Raw genomic sequence first — 20160 nt, 5'->3', positions numbered from 1 at the left:
GGCTGATTTTGCATCCTGAATGATTTGAGTAAACTGTATTAAACTTTAGCACACAGCGAAGGTTTGCGTGATAGAACAGTCCAAACGGGTGAGAAGAGGAGAAGAACCGCTTCATGACAGGAATACGTGGAGGTGGAGAAGTCGATTAGTGGAGGTAGGTGATGATTGAAGGTGGGAAAGTACATTTACTCAAGTACTGCAGTTGAATTCTGGACTTTTACTTGTCATGGAGTATTTTTAGATTGAGGTATTACTACTTTTACTACAGTAAAGGATCTGAGTACTTCCACCTCTGCAAGACACAAATTAAAACTCAAACACGTCTCATTCATTGTTCTTTAATATTAAAACAGCCAAAAAATACAATAAGCTTTTTTTCTATTCAACCCTCGCCAACAATGCCCCCCCCCACCCACAAAAAATAAATAAATAACAGTCACAGTACAAACCCAGATAGAAACAATAACAATGACTTCACACACTGGTTCCTTAAATTGGACTCTATGGCGTCAGATGGTACAAAGCACAGACAGCAGGTGGGTTTCTGCGCTGTTAAGCTAACACACAGACACTGATGTTGGCTCCACAGCAGCGAGGACATTCATCACTGCGATTAATGGCCGACAGTTATTTTCTGTACATAATCACAGTGAAGATCGCACGCTTGTTATGTTATGTAACACTTATGAGGCCTTAAGCAGCTGGAAATGCATTAGAGAAATAACACTTTATATAGTTCATCCAGAACACATTTTAATGCATAAATTAAGACACAAGTTTCAAATCAAGTTCACAAAACTAAAATAATATTAGTACGTTTTGTAAGCCAGGGATTTAAAAGGAACATTAAGTGGTTTAAAACCATTTTGGCGATCAGTAGAAAGTATACAACCATATAGGACCCTGCAACTACTAAAACATGAGCGGACATTTGCACGAGACACGGCTACATTACAGCCGGAATTCAATGCAAACTCTTTGTGATAAGGTGAAACTGCATTAAACTGTAGGAGCAGTCAACGTCTCACGAAGCTGCTGCAGACAGAAAGTGTTTGTGCTGTGGGACAACATTTCACTCATCGCCGCTTTAAGCTGAATCTTTAAAAAAAAGAAAAGATGTGACATGGTAAACAAATAGAATCATAAATAAAAACAACAAATCTCATGTAATACTGACAGTGTGTAATAAATAAGTACATCTGTTTAGCACTATTGCGGTCTAGTTAAAAGCTTAATGACTTCACAAAATCTGTAAAACAGCTCAGCTGCATAAATATACAACACTACTGACAAACACTGGTTGGTCAAACTGGACCCGTCTCTCTCTCTCTCTCTCTCTCTCTCTCTCTCTCTCTCTCTCTCTCTCTCTCTCTCTCTCTCTCTCTCTCTCTCTCTCTCTCTCTCCCCCCCCCCCCCCCCTTTTTATTACAATAGGTTTTCATGTCTGACGGACCAGATTGGTTCAATTAGCATCATGTTTAGAGAAAGAGGTTGGAACATGATAGATATAAAAACCTTTATAGGAAACAAAAGAAAATACTGGAGAGAAGGAGAATTATAAACAAAATATACATGTTGGAGGGTTCTAAAAACTTTGATTTTTGCTTATTTAGGCCTGACTATGCATTACTATACTTGTTAAAACCTGCTGTTATCCCACCTTTACATGGCATGAACATAGCATATAATAAGGCCAGAATTTGTGCTAATTTCAGAAGTTATGCTTCAGAGAGTGATTTTACCACCTCCTCCTCCAAACATCCCACACATTTTGTAGCTTGTTAAACAGAAATGTAACATTTTCTCTGCTCCGTCAGTGAAAGAGATGCAATATTTCAGGTACTGACCTCTATTCGTATCATGATACTTGCTGACTACAGGCGCTTTATTCTACTGAGGCGATAAAAAGTATGTCTGATATGTTGAGGAGAAGCTCGTTGTGTCCATCACACGTTGTGCTACAGGTATAAAACACACACACTCAAGTCTACCAGGGGCACATACACTCATAAAACACACACGGTCCAGCAGTAACAACCACGCTGCCTCTCACTCGTCGTCGCGTTTGTGTTGGTCGAGTAATGTCGTGTCAAACAGACATTCTCTAAAATAACCAAGTAGGGACTGAGTCAGCTGAATCCGGCTACGCGTTGACAGGAAGTGTCCCTCGTCTGGGTAGATCTGTCCCAAAGATATGAAAACAAACAGTCATCCAAAACTCAAAGAGCGCACGTTAAAAGGGATATTTTCAGTATTGTCTTAAAAATACAAGTGGTTCCAATGTAGTTTGGAACAGAATGTTTTCAATTGTGATTCAGGATTGCACAGCTTCTACATACATGATGAGTATTGAAACCGTGTTACAGACTTTAATCACTGGACTCAAGTTGTTTACTCTTTTACCTGCATGGTGTAGTTGGCTCCGATCTTTATCAAGTGTTTGATGAGCTCTGCAGAGTGCTGAAAGTGAACGTTTGCTGTGGACAAAACAAACACATGCAAATAAGTGTCAACGGGGTTAATTTACTGGGTACAGAAGCTCTGGCTCTCATCCATCCAGTTTCAAAGCTCTGCATCATGTAGAGAGGCTCACTTGAAAAAGGACACAACCTCCAGTGTACCTTTCATAACACACAGTACAGTCAGGGGGAGAATGAAGAGTGCATGCAGGGAGACGTCCGTACCGTCCGCTGTGCCGTGAGCCAGAAACAGAGTTCCTCCCTGCAGACCCTTCATGTTGGTCAAGACTTTGGATGCCTGGAAGACAAATTCTTCATCAATACATTGTATCTCATAATGTATTTCAAAATGTCATCATGTGTTAAAATCTCACCGGGATGGTTTTACATTTCGGGAAATATTCTCTTTCTTGCTGAGAGTTAAATGAGAAGATTGACACCACTCAGAAAGCCTCTTGTTAGCATTGACAGAGCCAGGCTAGCCGTTTCCCCCCGTATCCATTCTTTATGCTAAGCTAAGCTAACTGGCTGGATCCTCAAATTCATTGCACAAACACGAGCGCTTCCTAAAATATTAAATTGTTAATCTGCAAAGTAACTACAGCTGTGAAATGTAGTGGAGTAGAAGTATAAAGTAGCATAAAATGGAAATACTCAAAGTACAAGTCAGAGTAAATTGTAGTCAAGTACTTCCTGTTGTGATAATGAACAGAAAATTGGAAAGGTCATGGAGGGATGTCTTGGCCTTTCTAGCGGAGCAGTCTGACTCGTAATGAAATTGTACATTCCATGCTCACATTTGCAGAGAAACTGGTGGGTCTTGTATTTTTTTTCTTCCTCTGCAACAAGAAGCCAGATTGAATTTTATTGCTCAGGGGAGTGTGGACGGTAGCTGTTATATTAGAGGATATCTCAACCTCATCATTCACTTTCTTTCCCCGGTTGGGATTCAAACGAGGGCGCGGCTGCACATCAACAAGCGGACATTTAATAACCCGTCTGCTTCTCTTTCAGTCTCGGAGGACGAGTGACGACGTCCCGCTGATTATTGTCTGATCAGATCGTGCCACATTTCTTCCTCTTTGGAAGATTTAAAAGCAGACCACCCCCTCCCGCTGAGAGAGTCACAAAAATAGCCGCCCCAGTTATAACGCAACCCACTTAGGAGGAAAAGGACCGACTGCAACCTTCACGTAGAGGACAATCGTGTGATTTCTTTTCAGCCGACACCTCTGGCATTTTTCTGTTTTTCACATTTGTGTGTTTTTCCCTCGGTTTGAACAGGATTTGAACCCTGAGATGCTTGTGGACACATGTGCTTCTTTATTTTGTTAACCGTTTTGTTGTTGATGTATAGATAGATGTATGGATAGTTACTAAATGCTTTGGATAAAAGTGTCTGCTAAATGACTGTAATGTAATGTTATGTAATGTAAGTCCATGTCAGATTTTATTCACAAACCAATATATTTGGTTGATTTTTCAGTTTTGTGTGTTTGCTGATGTGTCAGATTAGACAAGCCCAGCAACAGATGCATGATGGGTAAAAGCAGCTCACTTGGTATGAGCTCTCCTCAGTTGAAGGTGATCCGAGGTACCGCTCCGAAAACGCAGACGCTGGAAAACAAAGGTTGCAGTATGTTGTTTTTAGAAAGATGTGAACTTTACGGAAGAAAAACAAATATTGTAGCTGTGGTTGTTCTCCTCACAGCTTTACAACAGAATTGATCTTTGAGAGAGATCGTACACGTTATATGACAGAAGGTGTGCGTTTGGAGCATCCAGGATCCAGCCTCTGTCAGAAACACGTTTCAGTGTATGAAGCTATAATCACATACAGCAGTATCTCTTCAGCTGTAGCTCTAATACTCGGCCGTATGAAGAAAGCTTTTCATCCTAAAAACTCAATAAGCCTGAATTCCCGAAAGCAGAACCTAAGGATAATTAAAGTCACATTACCCAGACAATACACCACGTAGGATAAAGACGTCAGCGCTGCAGCAGTAATTCATATCTCCACGTCCCTGCAGTGTGCATCAAAGAAGAAGAGACATGTGATTTAAATTTGCTCACCGTAAATGGACCAGTCGGTGACGGGAGCCTGAGCCGCTGCACATCCGATCAGCTTCTCAGTCGACTTCAGCATCGTCAGCACGAGGAAGCCGCCGTAGTCCTGTTGAAGAACGGAAAACAAGCTCTTTATGACACCTGGATGAATTCAAATATGCTCCGATTCAGATGATAGCACAGCAGAAAAAAAACTGAATTCTACTACACACAGCTACGTTCAATTTCACTCAGCTATTTTACCGACTCAGGCCTCTGCATATCATCCAAGTAAAACAACTCTGGCAAGTAAATATTCATTTATAGCCCCCCAAACAACTGGGAGCCGCTGCTCTAAAAGATTAAAGACATTACACCAACAATATTTCATGCAGGTGTGTTCAGTATCCAAGTTCCTGCATATTCGTCTCACAGTGACTGTAATTATTTAACAAATTGAATATGGACCTTTATCAGCATATCAAGCATTTCTAGAAATTGGTTTTAGCATCTTCTGTCTCAGCTGAATGCACTTATTTTATTAAGAAAAGGTGGCAGTTTTTTGGAAGTATCCTGTGTTGCGTGCATATATATTAATATACAACTTAATATAGAATATATATATGGTAAGATATAGGTAATAAACCTGAATATATTAAGCTGGAAATGTGGACTGGACGATTGTATTGTCGCTATCATCATCCATTATTGAAGATTAAATCTAAATAATTAAATATATTATGAGGATATTTTGAGATTTACGTATGATTCATGTTCATTTCATGAACGAGGATACTAGTGATGATGTGAAATATCTGCATTAATGTCATGACTGGCCTCATAACTTATCCTTTTAATAAAGTTTTCAAACAGAGACAGATACAGATTCATCCCTCAGGGAGAAACAGACGAACCTCTCCGTAAACTCCCACACGAGCGCGGTCGATGAACGGCAGCTCCGCCAGGTATCTGAGGCACACGGAGGAAAACGGTTTAAATGAACAACAAGTGGACTCAGACGTTTGATCCAATGCGCAGAAGTCCAACAGTCCCGGGTACCAGAAAAAAACAAAAACAGGAAGAGAGCTTCAACCTCTGTGTTTGTATATTTCAAAGACAGCAGGTTGAGTTAACACTGTGATGTGGAACCCAGTGGAGACGATACAATGAGCTTTAAGGGCACCGTGACGCTGAGCTCTGAAGGCCTCCCATCTGTACACTTGTTCTGCAGACTAAATCAATTTTCAATACTCACTTCAACTTGCCAAAATGAATCCAAGGATTTTGTTTCACAAGACTTCTTTGTTGTGTGTTATAATCTTAATATAACTAAAGGAAGTAATACAATAGAATAGCAGTGAAAAGAATCTGATTCTTTCGCTTTTCAAAGTAGTTTTGCTGTGAAAACGTCTTAACATCCAGAGGAAACCATTTGGTCTCGCTACAGAACTTGAATATATTCCTTCTTCACCCTAAAGTACCTCCTAAACAAACTGATACCAGCATTATTATCAGTAGCAATTAATCTGCCAATATTTACAATCGATTAATCATTTGGTATATATGATCTAAGATATAAATAATGCATGAAGACACTAAGTTTTCATATTCTAATGATTTGCTTTCTCTTACCAGAGTGCAAAACCCAAAAAATCTTAGAAGAGATTGTTGCTTTAAAAAACAAAGATCAAAGATGACTCAGCTTTCTGTCACATATGGGAGTGTGCTTCAGATAAAAGGCAGAAGTGTCTTTTGTTTTCCTTTGGCACAATCAGGATCTTAAAAGTTAAAAGCAAGAATTCAATTTAAGGAAACAGCAAACCTACAATTATTCAAAAATCATGCCAAGCGCTTCGGGTTTTAAAGTAGTTTTAATCCTTTCATGATAAGTCGCTCAGGCACAGGATGTTGCATTATTTAAGACCCTCCATAAAATCCTAAATGTTAGAAAAGCACCTTAACATAGTGCAAGCTGAACACAAGGGGACTTTATGCATCCAGACTGGACAGAATGTGTTCCTTACTGCAGAGCTGCTATCTGGTCCTCTGCGTCCACCGTGCCGAGCCTCCGATGGACCTGCTGTAAAACCCTGACGAGTGACAAAGAAGAGGATCAGAGCTATAAACTGCTGGTACATGTTGAGCATCCGTGTGGATGTTCGGTACCTTTGACCACTGAACCCTGACCCTCTGCCGTCCAGTTGGGCTACGATGATCTGCTCCGATCCCACCAGCACCGAGTCCCAGTCCAGCCTGAACTCCTCCGTCACCGCCTGCTCGCCCGGAGAACTAACGCTGTGAGGATGAACACATTCTTTTATTGACATTTACAAAAACAGACTTGTTTAAAATCGTTTTCTACTCGTCTCTTAACTCAAGCGCTGTGCTTAAGAACCATTCAGAGCGGCGTATTGTACTCTTTTACTCCACATGTATTTAATGCATTAAAACTATATGTGCATTATGCTAAAGATAGAACCTTTTGGAGTGTGTCATAGTTTCATACTGCGACAGTGACGATGGCATCGTGTGATCGCGTCACAAGATGGTCGACAGTTTGAATTTTTTTTTAATTGAAACTTTCTCCTTCTTTCTTAATCATCTCACGACCCCTTAGATTCATCTTGTGTCCCTTTGGAGGGGCCCGACCCCCAGGTTGAGAACCACAACACTAAAACGAGATAAGTGTATACAAAGTAGTTACAACTAGCTCCACCTCGAGCAGCTACAACATTAAAATGGATGCATCAGTGTTCATCTGATAATGTAATGTGCATTTTAATGATAGTACTTCTGTACTAAAGTAGGATTTAAATCAACAACTTTGAGTCTGATATTTATTGAACCTCCTCTGCATCCAAAAAGGAATATAGGACATTAAAATTGTCGCGACATTTACATTTTCTCATCATGATGTTCATTTAGAACTGCTGCCGATGTGTAAATGGTGCTTTAACTGTACAGCCTGCAGGTGAAGAGAAGTGAAGTGTCCTCTGAAGCTCACAGTGCGGCAGTAAATGTAAATGGTGAAAAGATGTAAATGTAATAAAGTGTTACGGCTCACACAATAAGGAGGAGGCCGTAGAGGAAGGACTCGGAGAAGCCGGCAGGATAGATGAGCTTCAGAGGCAGCTCTGTGAGGACGACACGGAGACATTAGCTGAAGGACAGACGGATCGGACAGAAGACAGATGCAAACACACTCATCCATTAGTGCAGATCATTTTCTACCTAAATTATCATTAGTGATCATCCGGATTTCAGTCTGAATCCTCTTCTTAGTCTCCAGCGCCGACCGCAGAGGGAGGTTGTTCTCTAAGATGAAATACGCTGTGAAAATAAATGTAAAAATATGAAACATATTAATCTGCTAAAATAAATTAAACTAAAGTGAAGTAGCACTTCTCTAAATATAGAAGAAGCCTAGAACCTCTCATATATTCATGTTTGTTGTTGGCATAGAAGCAATGAATAAAGACAATATAGACAACAGTTCACATGAAATATTCAGCGCTTCATCCAGAGGCTGCAGCAGTGGAAGAGCACGACTCCATCTTTATTTTATAACCACTAATCCACACAGAAGGCAGGTTTTCTATATAGAAGAACATACTTCTCTCTATCTGAAGAACTGGATATGAATCAGCACATTCACATCTTTTCAAAGAGATTTTTTGACGAATTTTTTTTTGACACGAGTACTGCCTGCACAACTGAGGAAATGAATGTTGAAGACTATTTAAAATGTGATATGAAAAATCGTATAAATGGACAAATTGCCGGTGCAGTTTGGCAAGGAGTCAAATCCAACAGCTGCTGATGTTTTCATAAACATAACGTGATGATGCTTAATTGCTACAAACTAGTTTCCACTTCAGAGAAAAAGCACATCTGCCCGCCCAAACACACATCACATGAACTGATTTCATTTTAAAAAGGAGAATAAAGCGACTTACAGTCCGCATCGTCCAAACTTAGAAGCAGCACAGCTGGAACTCCAGGACCTGCGATGGAAGGAATAAAATATCTATTGTCGTTAGGAGATGCTGATAAATCTACATCTTGTTTTGGGCATTTACTATCTAAATCTACAGTTCGGACTTATTTGTGCATTTTTCTAAACTTTCATGCCATCACATTTAATTCTTCGACTCCGTCTGACCTTTGCAGTGCAGGATGGCGTGCTGTGCATCACGGTTGACGTCAGCGTCAAAGAAGGAACAGTCCTCCTTCAGTCCGCAGGTGAGGCAGCGCCGTGGAAACAGGCCGAGGGTGGACACGCTGTCGGAGCACAGAGACAACAATGTGCATCCCATTCAACAGAGGAGAACCATAGAGAACCGATGAACAAAAGGTGCTTTACCTGTAAACATGTCTTTGTTGTGCAGAGTCCTCTGTGCTCAGAAAGTATCTGTGTGGACGGAAAGCAGAGCAGCTAAAGTAGGACGAGGTCAGAGATCCACTTCACATGATGAGCCTCCTCGAGTCACTGTGTGTCGTGGCTGACCAACCAGAAACAGACTGATACAGTCATGAACCCTGCGGCTCTTAAAGCATGCTTTAAAACATTTCTCCCTCTGCAGCAGAATCCAGCTCATGTTGTAGTAGTGGTAGTATTTTTACTGGGGGACAAACAGAAATGCTGCACAAAGACTCAGCTGGACAATCACAAACAAAGGTTTCTTGCTTTTATCAGGATAAAAATGTAGCTTGTCCTTTCATCAGTGGGGACACAATACTATAACAACAGAAGACTCAGTATTGAATCATTTCCTGAGAGTACAGAGCCTGCAGATCAATCGGTTCCTATGGGAAGCCAAAAGATGAAACTCAGGGCCATATAGAAGCAAATCATTGCTGTAAATGCAAAATAATAATTTAAGGGGACCCAGATTAATGTACAGTAACAACATTTTAGAGAATTATTTGAGAGTAAATCAAACTGAAACTGTTAAAATGCAGGCAGAGGAAGGCGTTTTGTTTGTATTTAATGTGAGAAATAAATCTTACATGATCTGGTTGTTTTCATCGTAGGCTAAGATCTTTGTCACCTCCCAGTCTCCTGACGTCAAGTGTCGAACTTCGTCCTGGTCACTTCGTAACTGAAATCGGAAACAGGAGGAAATACACCACCCATCCTTTGGAAGATTTTAACATGCAGAACGGGACTTTTACCTTTTTGGAGAACATGGTGATGTGGTGGAAGTCTCCCTGACCTCCTTGTTTCACGGGCAGAGAGAGGAAGAACCGGCTCCTGTCCTTGGAGAACAGCGGCTCTTGTCTCTGCAGAGACAAACAGAGGTGACACACTTTACGCATGAATGCTTCCCGCTGGCCTCGTCCCTCTATAATGGCACACATATTGCTGTGAGGACAAGACAGTGTATTAAATCGGCACCTTATTGTTGTGAGATATGAGAAATGAGGTTTACCTGCATGGAGAGCCACGTCGCTGAAGAGTCCCCATGTCTCTGAATTAAACAGAAGAAAATGAAATTCACTTTGATTATATGACAGATATGATCCTGAGAAGTTGTTGTTGTTGTCGTTGTCAGCAACACCCACCTGCAGGCAGACTCCGATGGTGGCGTCACACACCGTCAGCAGTGATGCATTCTGGGGCCGGTTGACCCACCGCACTGCCAGGTGAGTATTACTGATCCACTTCACCATGGTGATGTAGAAATCCCTGCACAGGCGACAAAGAGAGGACAGTCACTCTGTGCATCACTGCTGTGTGTGTGTGTGTGTGTGTGTGTGTGTGTGTGTGTGTGTGTGTGTGTGTGTGTGTGTGTGTGTGTGTGTGTGTGTGTCACCTGAGCCTGAGCTGATCAGGAGGCTGCAGTTCTTGAGTGTGTGTCGCTCCGAACAGGTTGACCACCGACAACTTGACGGAAGGGTTTTTCTGACCGGCCTGAAGGAGAAGTTATTATTCCATATGTGGAGATCAATGTGTGAGAGTGAAAGAAACAAGCAGCTCAAAAGTTGCTGCAGATGTTTTTTGTTTTTTTTATAAAATCTGAAATCTACTGAGCACAGTAAAAGGAGCATATATTAGGGTTTTTTTTTCTTATTAATTAAAGCAGAAAAAGCAGGGGCACTTACAATTACATTTATAAATGTATTCCTTATTTTGCTTTGAACTTTCCGGAGAAGTAGTATGTCATTTAGTACAATTTATCAGGATAAAATGTTTCCCTTTGAAAATAAAAAATCAATTTATACCCAAATAAATTGGAAGTGAACAATGAAAATGACAGAAAATCATAAAATATAAGCAGGTAAACAAGTAAGAATTCAGGAAGGAAACAACTCAAAACTATTTCTCTCTAACTTCACACTTGATGTCTGGACTTTATTTCCCACAATGCCCCTGCAGCAGACTGACCATAGGATATGGGTACTGTAGGCCTCTGGGGTAGGCGTTGCCGGTGAACTGGGGCAGGACCATGTTGGGAACCAGCGAGTCGTTGATGCTGAGGAAAGCCAGTCGCTCTCCGTCAGGCGACCACCAGTGAGCCAAGTGAGAACGCAGAATCTCCTCTGAAGTAAAATACACAAACAATCAACATGTGTTTGTCCTTTCTTTCTGACTCTAGAGCTCAGAGGTGCTATAACCAATAGTGGGTTGTTATTTTATTATAACAGATGTGCTGGTTTTCTGCACCTGGATAGTTTTATTTTGCTTTTCTTGTAGGACGTTAGAGGAAACGGGTCAAATGCTTCTTTGTAGGACACAAAGAAAATGCTTCAAACTGATGATTTGAAGGGAAAAATACATCTGCTCATTTTATTGATGAAATGGAGTAAATGCAGATCAAAAAGGAGAAAACACAAACGCAGTAGACAGAAATTATTCTACAACGCTCCCCAGTCTGTTTGTGCAAAGAGCATCAGCACATTACTGAGTTTGTTTGCACAGAGACTTAATGCAGCGCAGAGGCTCGCTGCTGATTTTAAATTGCCATTCTGCCGAGTTTGTCTCGTCTGCTGTGCTGCATTTCTTTTAAAGCAAAAGACAAATCTGTCAAACATTTTACACAGAAAGTACATCCTCAACCACTAAACCACACAAAGCCTGACCTGGAAGTACAATAATATTTAATGTGAAGTATTTAGTCGGATGAAATGGAAGTACTGAGTTAAATTGTACTGAAGTACAGTACTAGAGTAAATGTAGTTAGTTACATTCCAACACTGACGACTACGTACTCAAACTGTTGTTGCATGATTTACTTACACATTGTGTTATATAAAATATCTTTTTTTTTGACGAATACATTGTGTTTCCTGTGACTGCTTCACAATAAAAGCCAGCCAGTGTTATGCCAGTTGAACACTTTTAATGTTAAAAGCAGCAGTAAGAAATATTGGGTTTACATTCCCAGTAATTTAAATATAAATATATCAGGATTAAACTGGAAAATGGTAAATCCAAATAACTACATTTTTATGCTTAAAATCAGTCAAATTTTCAGGTTTTTAGTCAAATAATCTGCCTGGAAAACCCCAATTCGCAGTTGTTAAACCCCCAAAGACAGAAATACACAGACACACCTTCGTACAACCAGTCAGCCAGTCCGTTGAAGACGACTCCCTCCATCCCAGAGGAGGTGATTCTCAGAGAGTTACTCTTCACATCTGACTGGTAGTAGATATTATTCTCAAAGATGTAGATCTGAAGAGAAAGAGGAGATAGTGAAGGTATTGATTGAAGACTCACACTCACGTATGATTCCATATTTAAGTTTATTTTATTAGTTGTGCCAGATTCTTTGTCATTGTTAAATTTTTCCTTTTGATTTCTTCTTTCTTCTTTCTTCATATTAAAGCGGCTGCTTTTATCTCACCGCGCAGCAAAACGTGTGTTTGTTCTTTCTCTTCCATCAGTGTTTTAATATTTGCATTTGGAAATACAAACAGGATCAGCCTGCAGGTTCACCAATATCCTGAGGAGTTATTTATTTTCCCCCAGCTCTGCTCTGAATATGCATTAGTCACTCAGCAGCCATTTTGAGTTGGAAAACTTTACCTGGAGCAACTCAGCTCTGCCGCACTGCTGCATAAAGATGCATCATACAAAGGCTGGTGGCATCAAATAAAACATTTGTCATAAAAAGGTGTCCTGTATTAGCAGAAAGAAAAGTGCAACACTGACTTACAGGAAGAGACTTAATCAGAACCAGACAGCCTCTACAGCTGCAGCCCAAACATAGAAATAAACAACAACATGATACATGAACAGTCTGGTAGACTTAACTGCTATTAAAGCACAGAAATTACAAAGCTCTATTTGATGAAAAACACAAGAAGAAATCCCTCCAGAGAGACTGCATGCATTCATAAAGAAAGATGGAGAAGCAACAGAAAGAATGGATCACATTAAAAAGACCTACCAGCTGTTGTCCTTGTCTTCCCCAAGCTGCATGTTGGAGCACCGCGTTGTGAACCTCCGGAGGGTTTAGCTCCCAGACCTCCCTGTTACACACACACACACACACACACACACACACACACACACACACACACACACACACACACACACACACATAAAAATACAGTAACAACCACCATCTGTTTCTGAATCAGGTAGAGAACACTATCTGCTCACCTGGTGTAGATGTTGTAAACGATGTACGACGCCGTGTACGAATATCTGTACATCTGCAACGACAGTTCAGCTCATCACGTAACGCAAACAATCATCTGTCATATCTCACGTCCAGAAAACAACGAGAAACATAACTGAAGACGTCAGCAAGAGGAAACAAAGTCACTGGAGCAGGAAGAACTAACAAAAGCAGGAAAAGAAACAGAAAATAGAAACTGGGTTTTTCATCATTCTTTGTATTATTTATTATAAAACGTTCTTTATTCAGTTGATACATAACGGGGGTACATGTTCACGTACTTTTAAGGTCTAATTGCTGTGGCACAATTAAGCATTAGTTAGGATTAGTCAACAAAACTTCTTGGTTAAGGATAGAAGAAAGATCAGAACGTATCAACGTTACAATGTAACTACCTTAGTGGACTGTCTCTCTTGTAGACCAGTTATTATACCACATAACTTTAATACTCGATATACTACGACACTGCGATCAAATGCAAAAACGTTGACACTCAACATCTGTGATTGGCGGAAATGTACAATTATTTTCCTTACGAATGTACGTACTTGAGAAGATCCGACTGGTCTTTAGTGTCCGTTCTTGCATTAAGTTCATATAAGTCTGCACTGAAGCTATTGCAGATACATCTTTACATCCACTGTTGCTTTTCTGTTTCCCCAGAAGAAGCTTTGAGATAAAAAAAAAGATGTAACTATTTTGTTTCAGCTCTGCTTAAAAGCTGCAAACATTTAGACTGCATTACATCAAATTAAAACAGGTGGAGCATTTTATACACATTCATAGAAACTTGAGGAAGTCCACTTTGATTTTTAGAAAATCCCCAAAACGTCTTTTCTTTCAACTACTCTTCGTCACAGCTGGCTTCCCTTCACCCATAATGAAGCACGAAATTAAGAAATTCAATTGCGAGCAGCGGAAAATCTCAGCAGGTTGTGTTAATCGTACCTCAGGGGGATTTCACGTTGCCCTGGCAACTAATAAAACTGGAATGCAATCAATTAAGCTTCGCTATGCAGGACAGGAACGAGATGTGCAGACAATAAGGCAGAAGAAATGGATGCTTCTATAAATAGAGAAGACAGGGTTTTGATATTACAGAAAATACTGCAGGACGCAGACGTCCTCTGCTTTCTGAAGCTCAACCTGGATACATCTGTTTGCAAACAAATGTAAAAATCAATGAAAGAGACCTTGACTGTGAGGAGAGAAGAAAGCCTCTCTGTGGATGACTGAGTGTTAACACACAGAAAAATGAGAATGCACAAAACCATAACAAAACAAACACGACTCATAAACCCACACCGGGTTCTCCCGCGCTCGGTTCAGCCTCCGACTCCGAATTCTCCAAAAGCATCAGAGAAAATCTTTTTGAATTCAAGTCAATTCCAACTTTAAGAAACAGAGAGCAGCAAAGTGCTCTTCAGACAACAGAAGAGCCTAAATATGCTTGAGTGGGCGGGTTAGTTTGTGCATGCTAATAAGTGAGTGACGGCTCCATCGGGTAATGTATCGAGGTATTATGTAAATTACAGCCTGCCAGGAAATAAAGAAAAGGACAATCCACAACTCCAATCACAGCGTGTGTGGTCACTAATCAAAACACAACAACGCTTTTGTGATTTTTAACAGAGATTGTTGTTTGCATGATATATTTTGAATTATTGTGCAGCAGAAAGCTGAGGCTCCTCTTTGTGTTGTAACTAACCTAACAAAACTAAAGAGCCTCGAGCATTTGCATCTCAAAAGAAAAGTCAAATAACTTTTGGAGTGTTGCATTTGGATCAATATGTGTTGTGTGTTTATTTAGTAGATGTCAGATTTTTGTATTTTCTGAAATTCGTAATCATTTTGGTGCTTTACTGACTTACATAACCTTTTTGCTGAGGTTTTAGGGATAGGAATCATTCGAAGATACTCTAAGAAATGACAACACAATGAGCTAAAATAAAATGTGGCGTCTCTGCTGCAGAGTTCACAGGGTTCATGCAAAGTTGTTGATTTTGATTCAAGTATGCATTTCAATTTGAAACTCACCTGTTTGACATCGTAAGCGAAGAGCGCATACTTCAGATCTGCAGAGAGCGAATACTTTACCACCTTGAAGGCCACCTAACACACAAGAACAGGATTTAGCTGAACCAGTGAGAACTGACAACTTTTCTTTTTAGATTGTTTGACCCCTCGAAGACGTTTAATGACAAAGTTACACAAAAAACCTGATATAATGCGACATTTATGTGCTCAGTAGTTGACATCAAACGCTAGATAAATACAGCATAAAACAACAAAGAAAATGATACATGAGCTAATATTCAAGTTCAATAGCTACTCACACATAACAATCATTAGGCTACATGTTAGCAAAGATTGGTCAACATCTTAGTTAGCATGCTAGCATTAGTGCTAACATTAGTGCGGCTGAGGCTGATGAGTTTTTGCAGGTATTTGTTCAAAATGCATGAATGTTTGTGACCAAATTTCATCGCAATCCATCCAATAGTTGACGAAGACATTTCACTAAAAATCTGAAACATCAACCAGCTGGTGGCGCTAGAGGAAAAGTCAACATGAAGATTCAAACTATAGAAATGTTTGCTTCTGGCAAACAAACGATGAATCAAATACTTTCTGAACAGAAGAAGAAAACATGAACTGATTCATACGATTGCTCTTTTTGTAGAAACTAAAGGCCATGAAACCACGAGGGAGCCACAGCAGGTTTTGACATTTCTGGAGAGACAGATATTTTATGGACCACGTTCATACAAATATTGGTTCTTGCACTCATAAATTCTGAAAAAATTGTTTTTTTGGTGCAATAATACTTTTAAAAAAGTCCTTAATTCAGCTGAGTTCTAGTCCAGGTTCTCCCTGATGAACGCTGTGCAGCCAGGCGGTTCTGTGCTCAGTTTGAGTGCTGCAGCTTGAAATGTTTTGCGGTCAAATCAGTGACTTCGTCACTACGAGGCCACGTCTGCTTTCTCATGTGGCTGCAAAGTTTGACAAGCTTACCGGAGGACCAAAAGTCCTCATCAAACCCCTTTATGCAACTATTACAATAGTTCTGCTAAATTCATGCAAAAGGAAAACAGCCCAAACCCTTATGTTTATAAAAAAATATGCTTTACAGAGAAGGTGAGAGGAGAGGAATAAGATGGTTTATTGATTGATGAGCTCTCAGCAGGATATTATCATACTGTGAGTCTGCTGGAAAATTCAGAGTCTTGCATGTACCCAATAATCCTGCACAAATAATAGCTAAATATCTTAATATTAATTTGTTTTTTACAGCATAAGATTGGCGCAAATGGGGCTTGTGGTATGTGAGCTTGTGTGGTACGTTTTACTACAGGTATTACTTCTTTATTTAGTGTTTTATTATGTTTAATACACTGTAATAGACGTTAAAGCCTGTGTGAACTCTATTTCACACCTGACTGCAAGAGAAAAAATTTTAAGTTTAACTTCAAGTTGAAACGACAGTAACTGGAGCTGACGACACCCACCTGTCCGTCAAAGGGACCGCGCCCTTAAATATAACTTATTTTAAGCATTGAAATTATTTAAAAAGGGTGAGTTCTATAAAAATAATAATATTCTGAATAACAGAAATAACAGAAAAGCTTAAAAAAGGAGTTGAAAAAACCCGTACAAACGTGCTGTTGGTCAGAATGACTTCCGTCTCGTTGGAGGCGAAGTTGAACTTGATGACGTGACCGTCTCGGTTCCTGTACACCACCTCTGAATCTGAGAGCGCAAACACAGAGACATTTAGAAGATAAACACAACCAGCAGCTCAAAGAACAAACACACTCACCTGTGAAACACTACATGTGTCTACAAAGCGCTTAGTACCTAAATACGACAACATTTCAGCAGAGAAAGCCGAGCAGCGACAGGTGGAACTAATTGTGCTCGTTAAGACTTGAGCTCGTTAGACACACTTGTGTGTTTTTCAGTATGAAACCCTTTTTAGGCACACACACACACACACACACACACACACACACACACACACACACACACACTGTAGAAAAGAGAACTGAGGTTATGATGTCTCATATCTTTTGTTTTGTGGGAACCTGAACCAAATAAACGATTATGCTGCTCTAAATATGTCTCCAACACCAATAGTGTCTAGAAATGTGTCAACTGCCACACCTCTGTGGAGAGACACTTTATGTTGCACTTAAAACATTAGAATGCAGTCAAGATGTTTAACTTAAACAATAATGCACCACATTGATGGTAAATAAATCCGTGTAGCAGTGTTCCATTGTGTTCGAATGACTTTAAACTGACAATGCACAGATTTAAATCTCCATGTGGCCTTGAGGGACGTAGACGTGTACATTTAAAATGAGATCAATCAGCAGGTGAGGCCAGAAATATGATAATGAATGTTATTTCTTTGGGTATTATTCTTTTTTGTCTAAACAGGAAGCAGCTGCGGCTTCTACAGAAGAAGAACTCTCTCCTCTGTGATTTCCATTACACAGGGGAGTCTGTCGTTTCATCGGCCATCGCTCTGAACTCGACCGTTTTTGGAATTCAAAGCAACACACACACACACACACACACACACACACACACACACACACACACACACACACACACACACACACACACATACAAGCTCTTGCTGTCCTGGATTTCTCTTATACGTACTAGGTCATAGTTACACCTTCCAGACAGACCTGCTGTCACATTAATGCACCTCCTACATTCTGCAACAACAAACATCTGTCAAACACACACACACACACACACACACACACACACACACATTAAATATATGGTGCATCTCCTTTACTTCCACTTTTACTTTCCGTTCTGTAAAAATGTAATATTTGACTTTAAATATCTTGAATCCAAACTGTTTCCCGTTCCTGAGCTCCTCATCAAACTGAACCAGAAGCAGCTGTGCCTCCTTCCTCTCCCCGCTGGTGAACTGCTGAAACTCATTTGGAGTGAATGTGTGGCTGATTGCAGAAGAGGAAATCACTCACTGCTGCAGGAGAAACAGGCAGCTCTCAGCCTTCAATGTGCATTGAAGAAGAAGTGTAAGAAAAGTACATATGCATGAAATTATTTTATTTTAAAGCACCATTTTTGTTGATTTCTTCTCAATTATCTTAATTTTTTTTTCAAATATTTGTTCCATTTTCTTTAAATAAACATCCAGTAGCATCACTCTCAACACTGGAAAACTCAATAACTAAACCTGGTTTTAGAAAGAGTTGTGTCATAGAAACGCTGCTCTTGTTACTTTGCTTCTCGTCTCCACGTATTTTACACAACATCATCACAATGAACACATTATTCATGTTGTTATACTCGTAATGGTCACTGCTGAAGATGTAACCTATTGTTTGTGCAAACCTCATTAGCAATCACGGATGACAAGCCAAGCAGCGTGAAGCATTCATCCATGCCCCGCTCTGATTGAACACACACACACACACACACACACACACACACACACACACACACACACACACACACACACACACACACACACACACACACACACACACACACACTATATTTCTCTCTTATGTAAGTACCTGAATGTTTTCTTCGTCTGATATAAAGAAGCTCTGTTTACATGAACCGGACATTAGGAATACAGAATGACTGTATGAATGATTCACTACAACCTTGTGTTGATATTGATGTTCATAGTATATCTCAATCTCTTTAATATAATCAATAAACCCCGAAAACCTCAGTAGTCTCATTTAGACACTTGTCAGCGACTTTTTTAAGAAACATAAAAGCTTCAGATTTCATAAGATAATATAAAACCCATAAATATGAACTTTATCTAAATAAGACATATGAAGCGAACCAGAGGACGTACTGTTGATTTATTGTGTGATATCTAAACGGGTTTGGATGAGAAATCATCTTCATGATATTCAGCATCTGTTTGAACGCAAGCTACCTTTAATCTCACGTCTAAATGATTTCTTATATTGTTTAGCTTTTCTAGGTGTTTTGGAACTCAAGCTTCTGTAAGTGTCTCTTGAGCCGGGCAGCTACTGAAGCCTGAGTCGGATGTTGGAGGAGAGAAGAGGAAATGAGTTGGAGGTTGTCAGGGGAGATTTCCATCGCAGACATGTTTGAATTACATCCACGACACCTCCAAAGAGGCCCAGCAGTAAATTCAGGCCCAGACCACGTTTCGTCTACTCTGGGCTCTCGGCTCTCATCTCCCGCCCTACGTTAGATTTACACCACGCAACATGTCAGCCGGTAATTTCCCAACTTCATCATCAATCTCAATAAAACAGGTAATAATGGGACAGCTGACCCTGTTGGGTTGAAAAATGCATTATTGTGCTTCAAAACAAGTTACTTCTTTTTCTCCCAGGTGATGTAAGCCTTCAGCTGTCAGCTAGCTAACAATGTTCAGTCTATCGTTCATTTTATTACTGATCCATCGATCGGATCTGATTGTCTCAAAACCCAAACAATTAGCTCAAAGACGAGCAGAGCCTCACAAAACTGTGAGAAACTGCAGAGTTGGGTGATGACTCGTAATCTGAGATCCTGTTGAGATCAAATGCTGTGCCCGCTTTTAGGGATATGGTCCTCAAAAGCACACTTATACATACGTGTGTGTGTGTGTGTGTGTGTGTGTGTGTGTGTGTGTGAGATGGGGGCCGTCCCAACCAGAGCACATAATGAGAAGCTGCAGGCCACAGGACTAGTCATTAGTATTATCTCCGGGTGGAAGCGAAGGACACAGCAGGCGGTGGATCTCTGTTTCACATCCAGAGCAGGAAGACCATCTCTCACTGTCCCCCTCCACCACTGTCCCTCCGTCCCTCCGTCCCGCCCTGCACGTCTCCAGAAATGTGTTGTGGACATATACTCAGTCATCTTCTCCCCTGAATTAACCATTAAAGCTATAGCGTGGGTGTCATGTTCAGCTCCTCCAGCTACAGCTGCTATTACCCTTCTCTTTCTGCCTTTATCTTTTTTTTGCTTCTTCTCCAAGCTCGAATGCAAACACA

General features: G+C 40.3%; 1 protein-coding gene across 3 annotated transcripts in view; it reads right to left on the bottom strand.

Moving 5' to 3' along the window:
- Positions 1 to 322: 322 nt before the first annotated feature.
- Positions 323 to 20160, bottom strand: part of LOC137879020 (inactive dipeptidyl peptidase 10-like) — a 33766-nt gene continuing 13928 nt past the window's right edge. For all 3 annotated transcript variants that reach the window (XM_068719585.1, XM_068719587.1, XM_068719586.1), the window contains exons 4-27: positions 16791 to 16885; positions 15173 to 15247; positions 13117 to 13169; positions 12902 to 12983; positions 12063 to 12183; positions 10894 to 11048; positions 10322 to 10419; positions 10071 to 10194; positions 9938 to 9976; positions 9681 to 9788; positions 9516 to 9607; positions 8869 to 8916; positions 8668 to 8786; positions 8462 to 8509; positions 7737 to 7835; positions 7570 to 7639; positions 6672 to 6800; positions 6530 to 6595; positions 5420 to 5474; positions 4533 to 4632; positions 4018 to 4076; positions 2685 to 2757; positions 2404 to 2477; positions 323 to 2181 (exon numbers count right to left, since the gene is read on the bottom strand). In XM_068719585.1, coding sequence (XP_068575686.1) covers positions 2050 to 2181; positions 2404 to 2477; positions 2685 to 2757; positions 4018 to 4076; positions 4533 to 4632; positions 5420 to 5474; positions 6530 to 6595; positions 6672 to 6800; positions 7570 to 7639; positions 7737 to 7835; positions 8462 to 8509; positions 8668 to 8786; positions 8869 to 8916; positions 9516 to 9607; positions 9681 to 9788; positions 9938 to 9976; positions 10071 to 10194; positions 10322 to 10419; positions 10894 to 11048; positions 12063 to 12183; positions 12902 to 12983; positions 13117 to 13169; positions 15173 to 15247; positions 16791 to 16885 — 2114 coding nt within the window. In that variant the 3' untranslated portion in view covers positions 323 to 2049. The remainder of the gene's footprint in view (positions 2182 to 2403; positions 2478 to 2684; positions 2758 to 4017; positions 4077 to 4532; positions 4633 to 5419; positions 5475 to 6529; positions 6596 to 6671; positions 6801 to 7569; positions 7640 to 7736; positions 7836 to 8461; positions 8510 to 8667; positions 8787 to 8868; positions 8917 to 9515; positions 9608 to 9680; positions 9789 to 9937; positions 9977 to 10070; positions 10195 to 10321; positions 10420 to 10893; positions 11049 to 12062; positions 12184 to 12901; positions 12984 to 13116; positions 13170 to 15172; positions 15248 to 16790; positions 16886 to 20160) is intronic.

This window comes from Cebidichthys violaceus, unplaced genomic scaffold, assembly GCF_023349555.1.
Source record: "Cebidichthys violaceus isolate CVI_PGR_0920_01 unplaced genomic scaffold, fCebVio1.0.p SCAF_24, whole genome shotgun sequence".
Taxonomy (NCBI): Eukaryota; Metazoa; Chordata; class Actinopteri; order Perciformes; family Stichaeidae; genus Cebidichthys; species Cebidichthys violaceus.
Note: the sequence above shows the minus strand (reverse complement) of the source record. Positions and strands in the feature narration are given on the sequence as shown.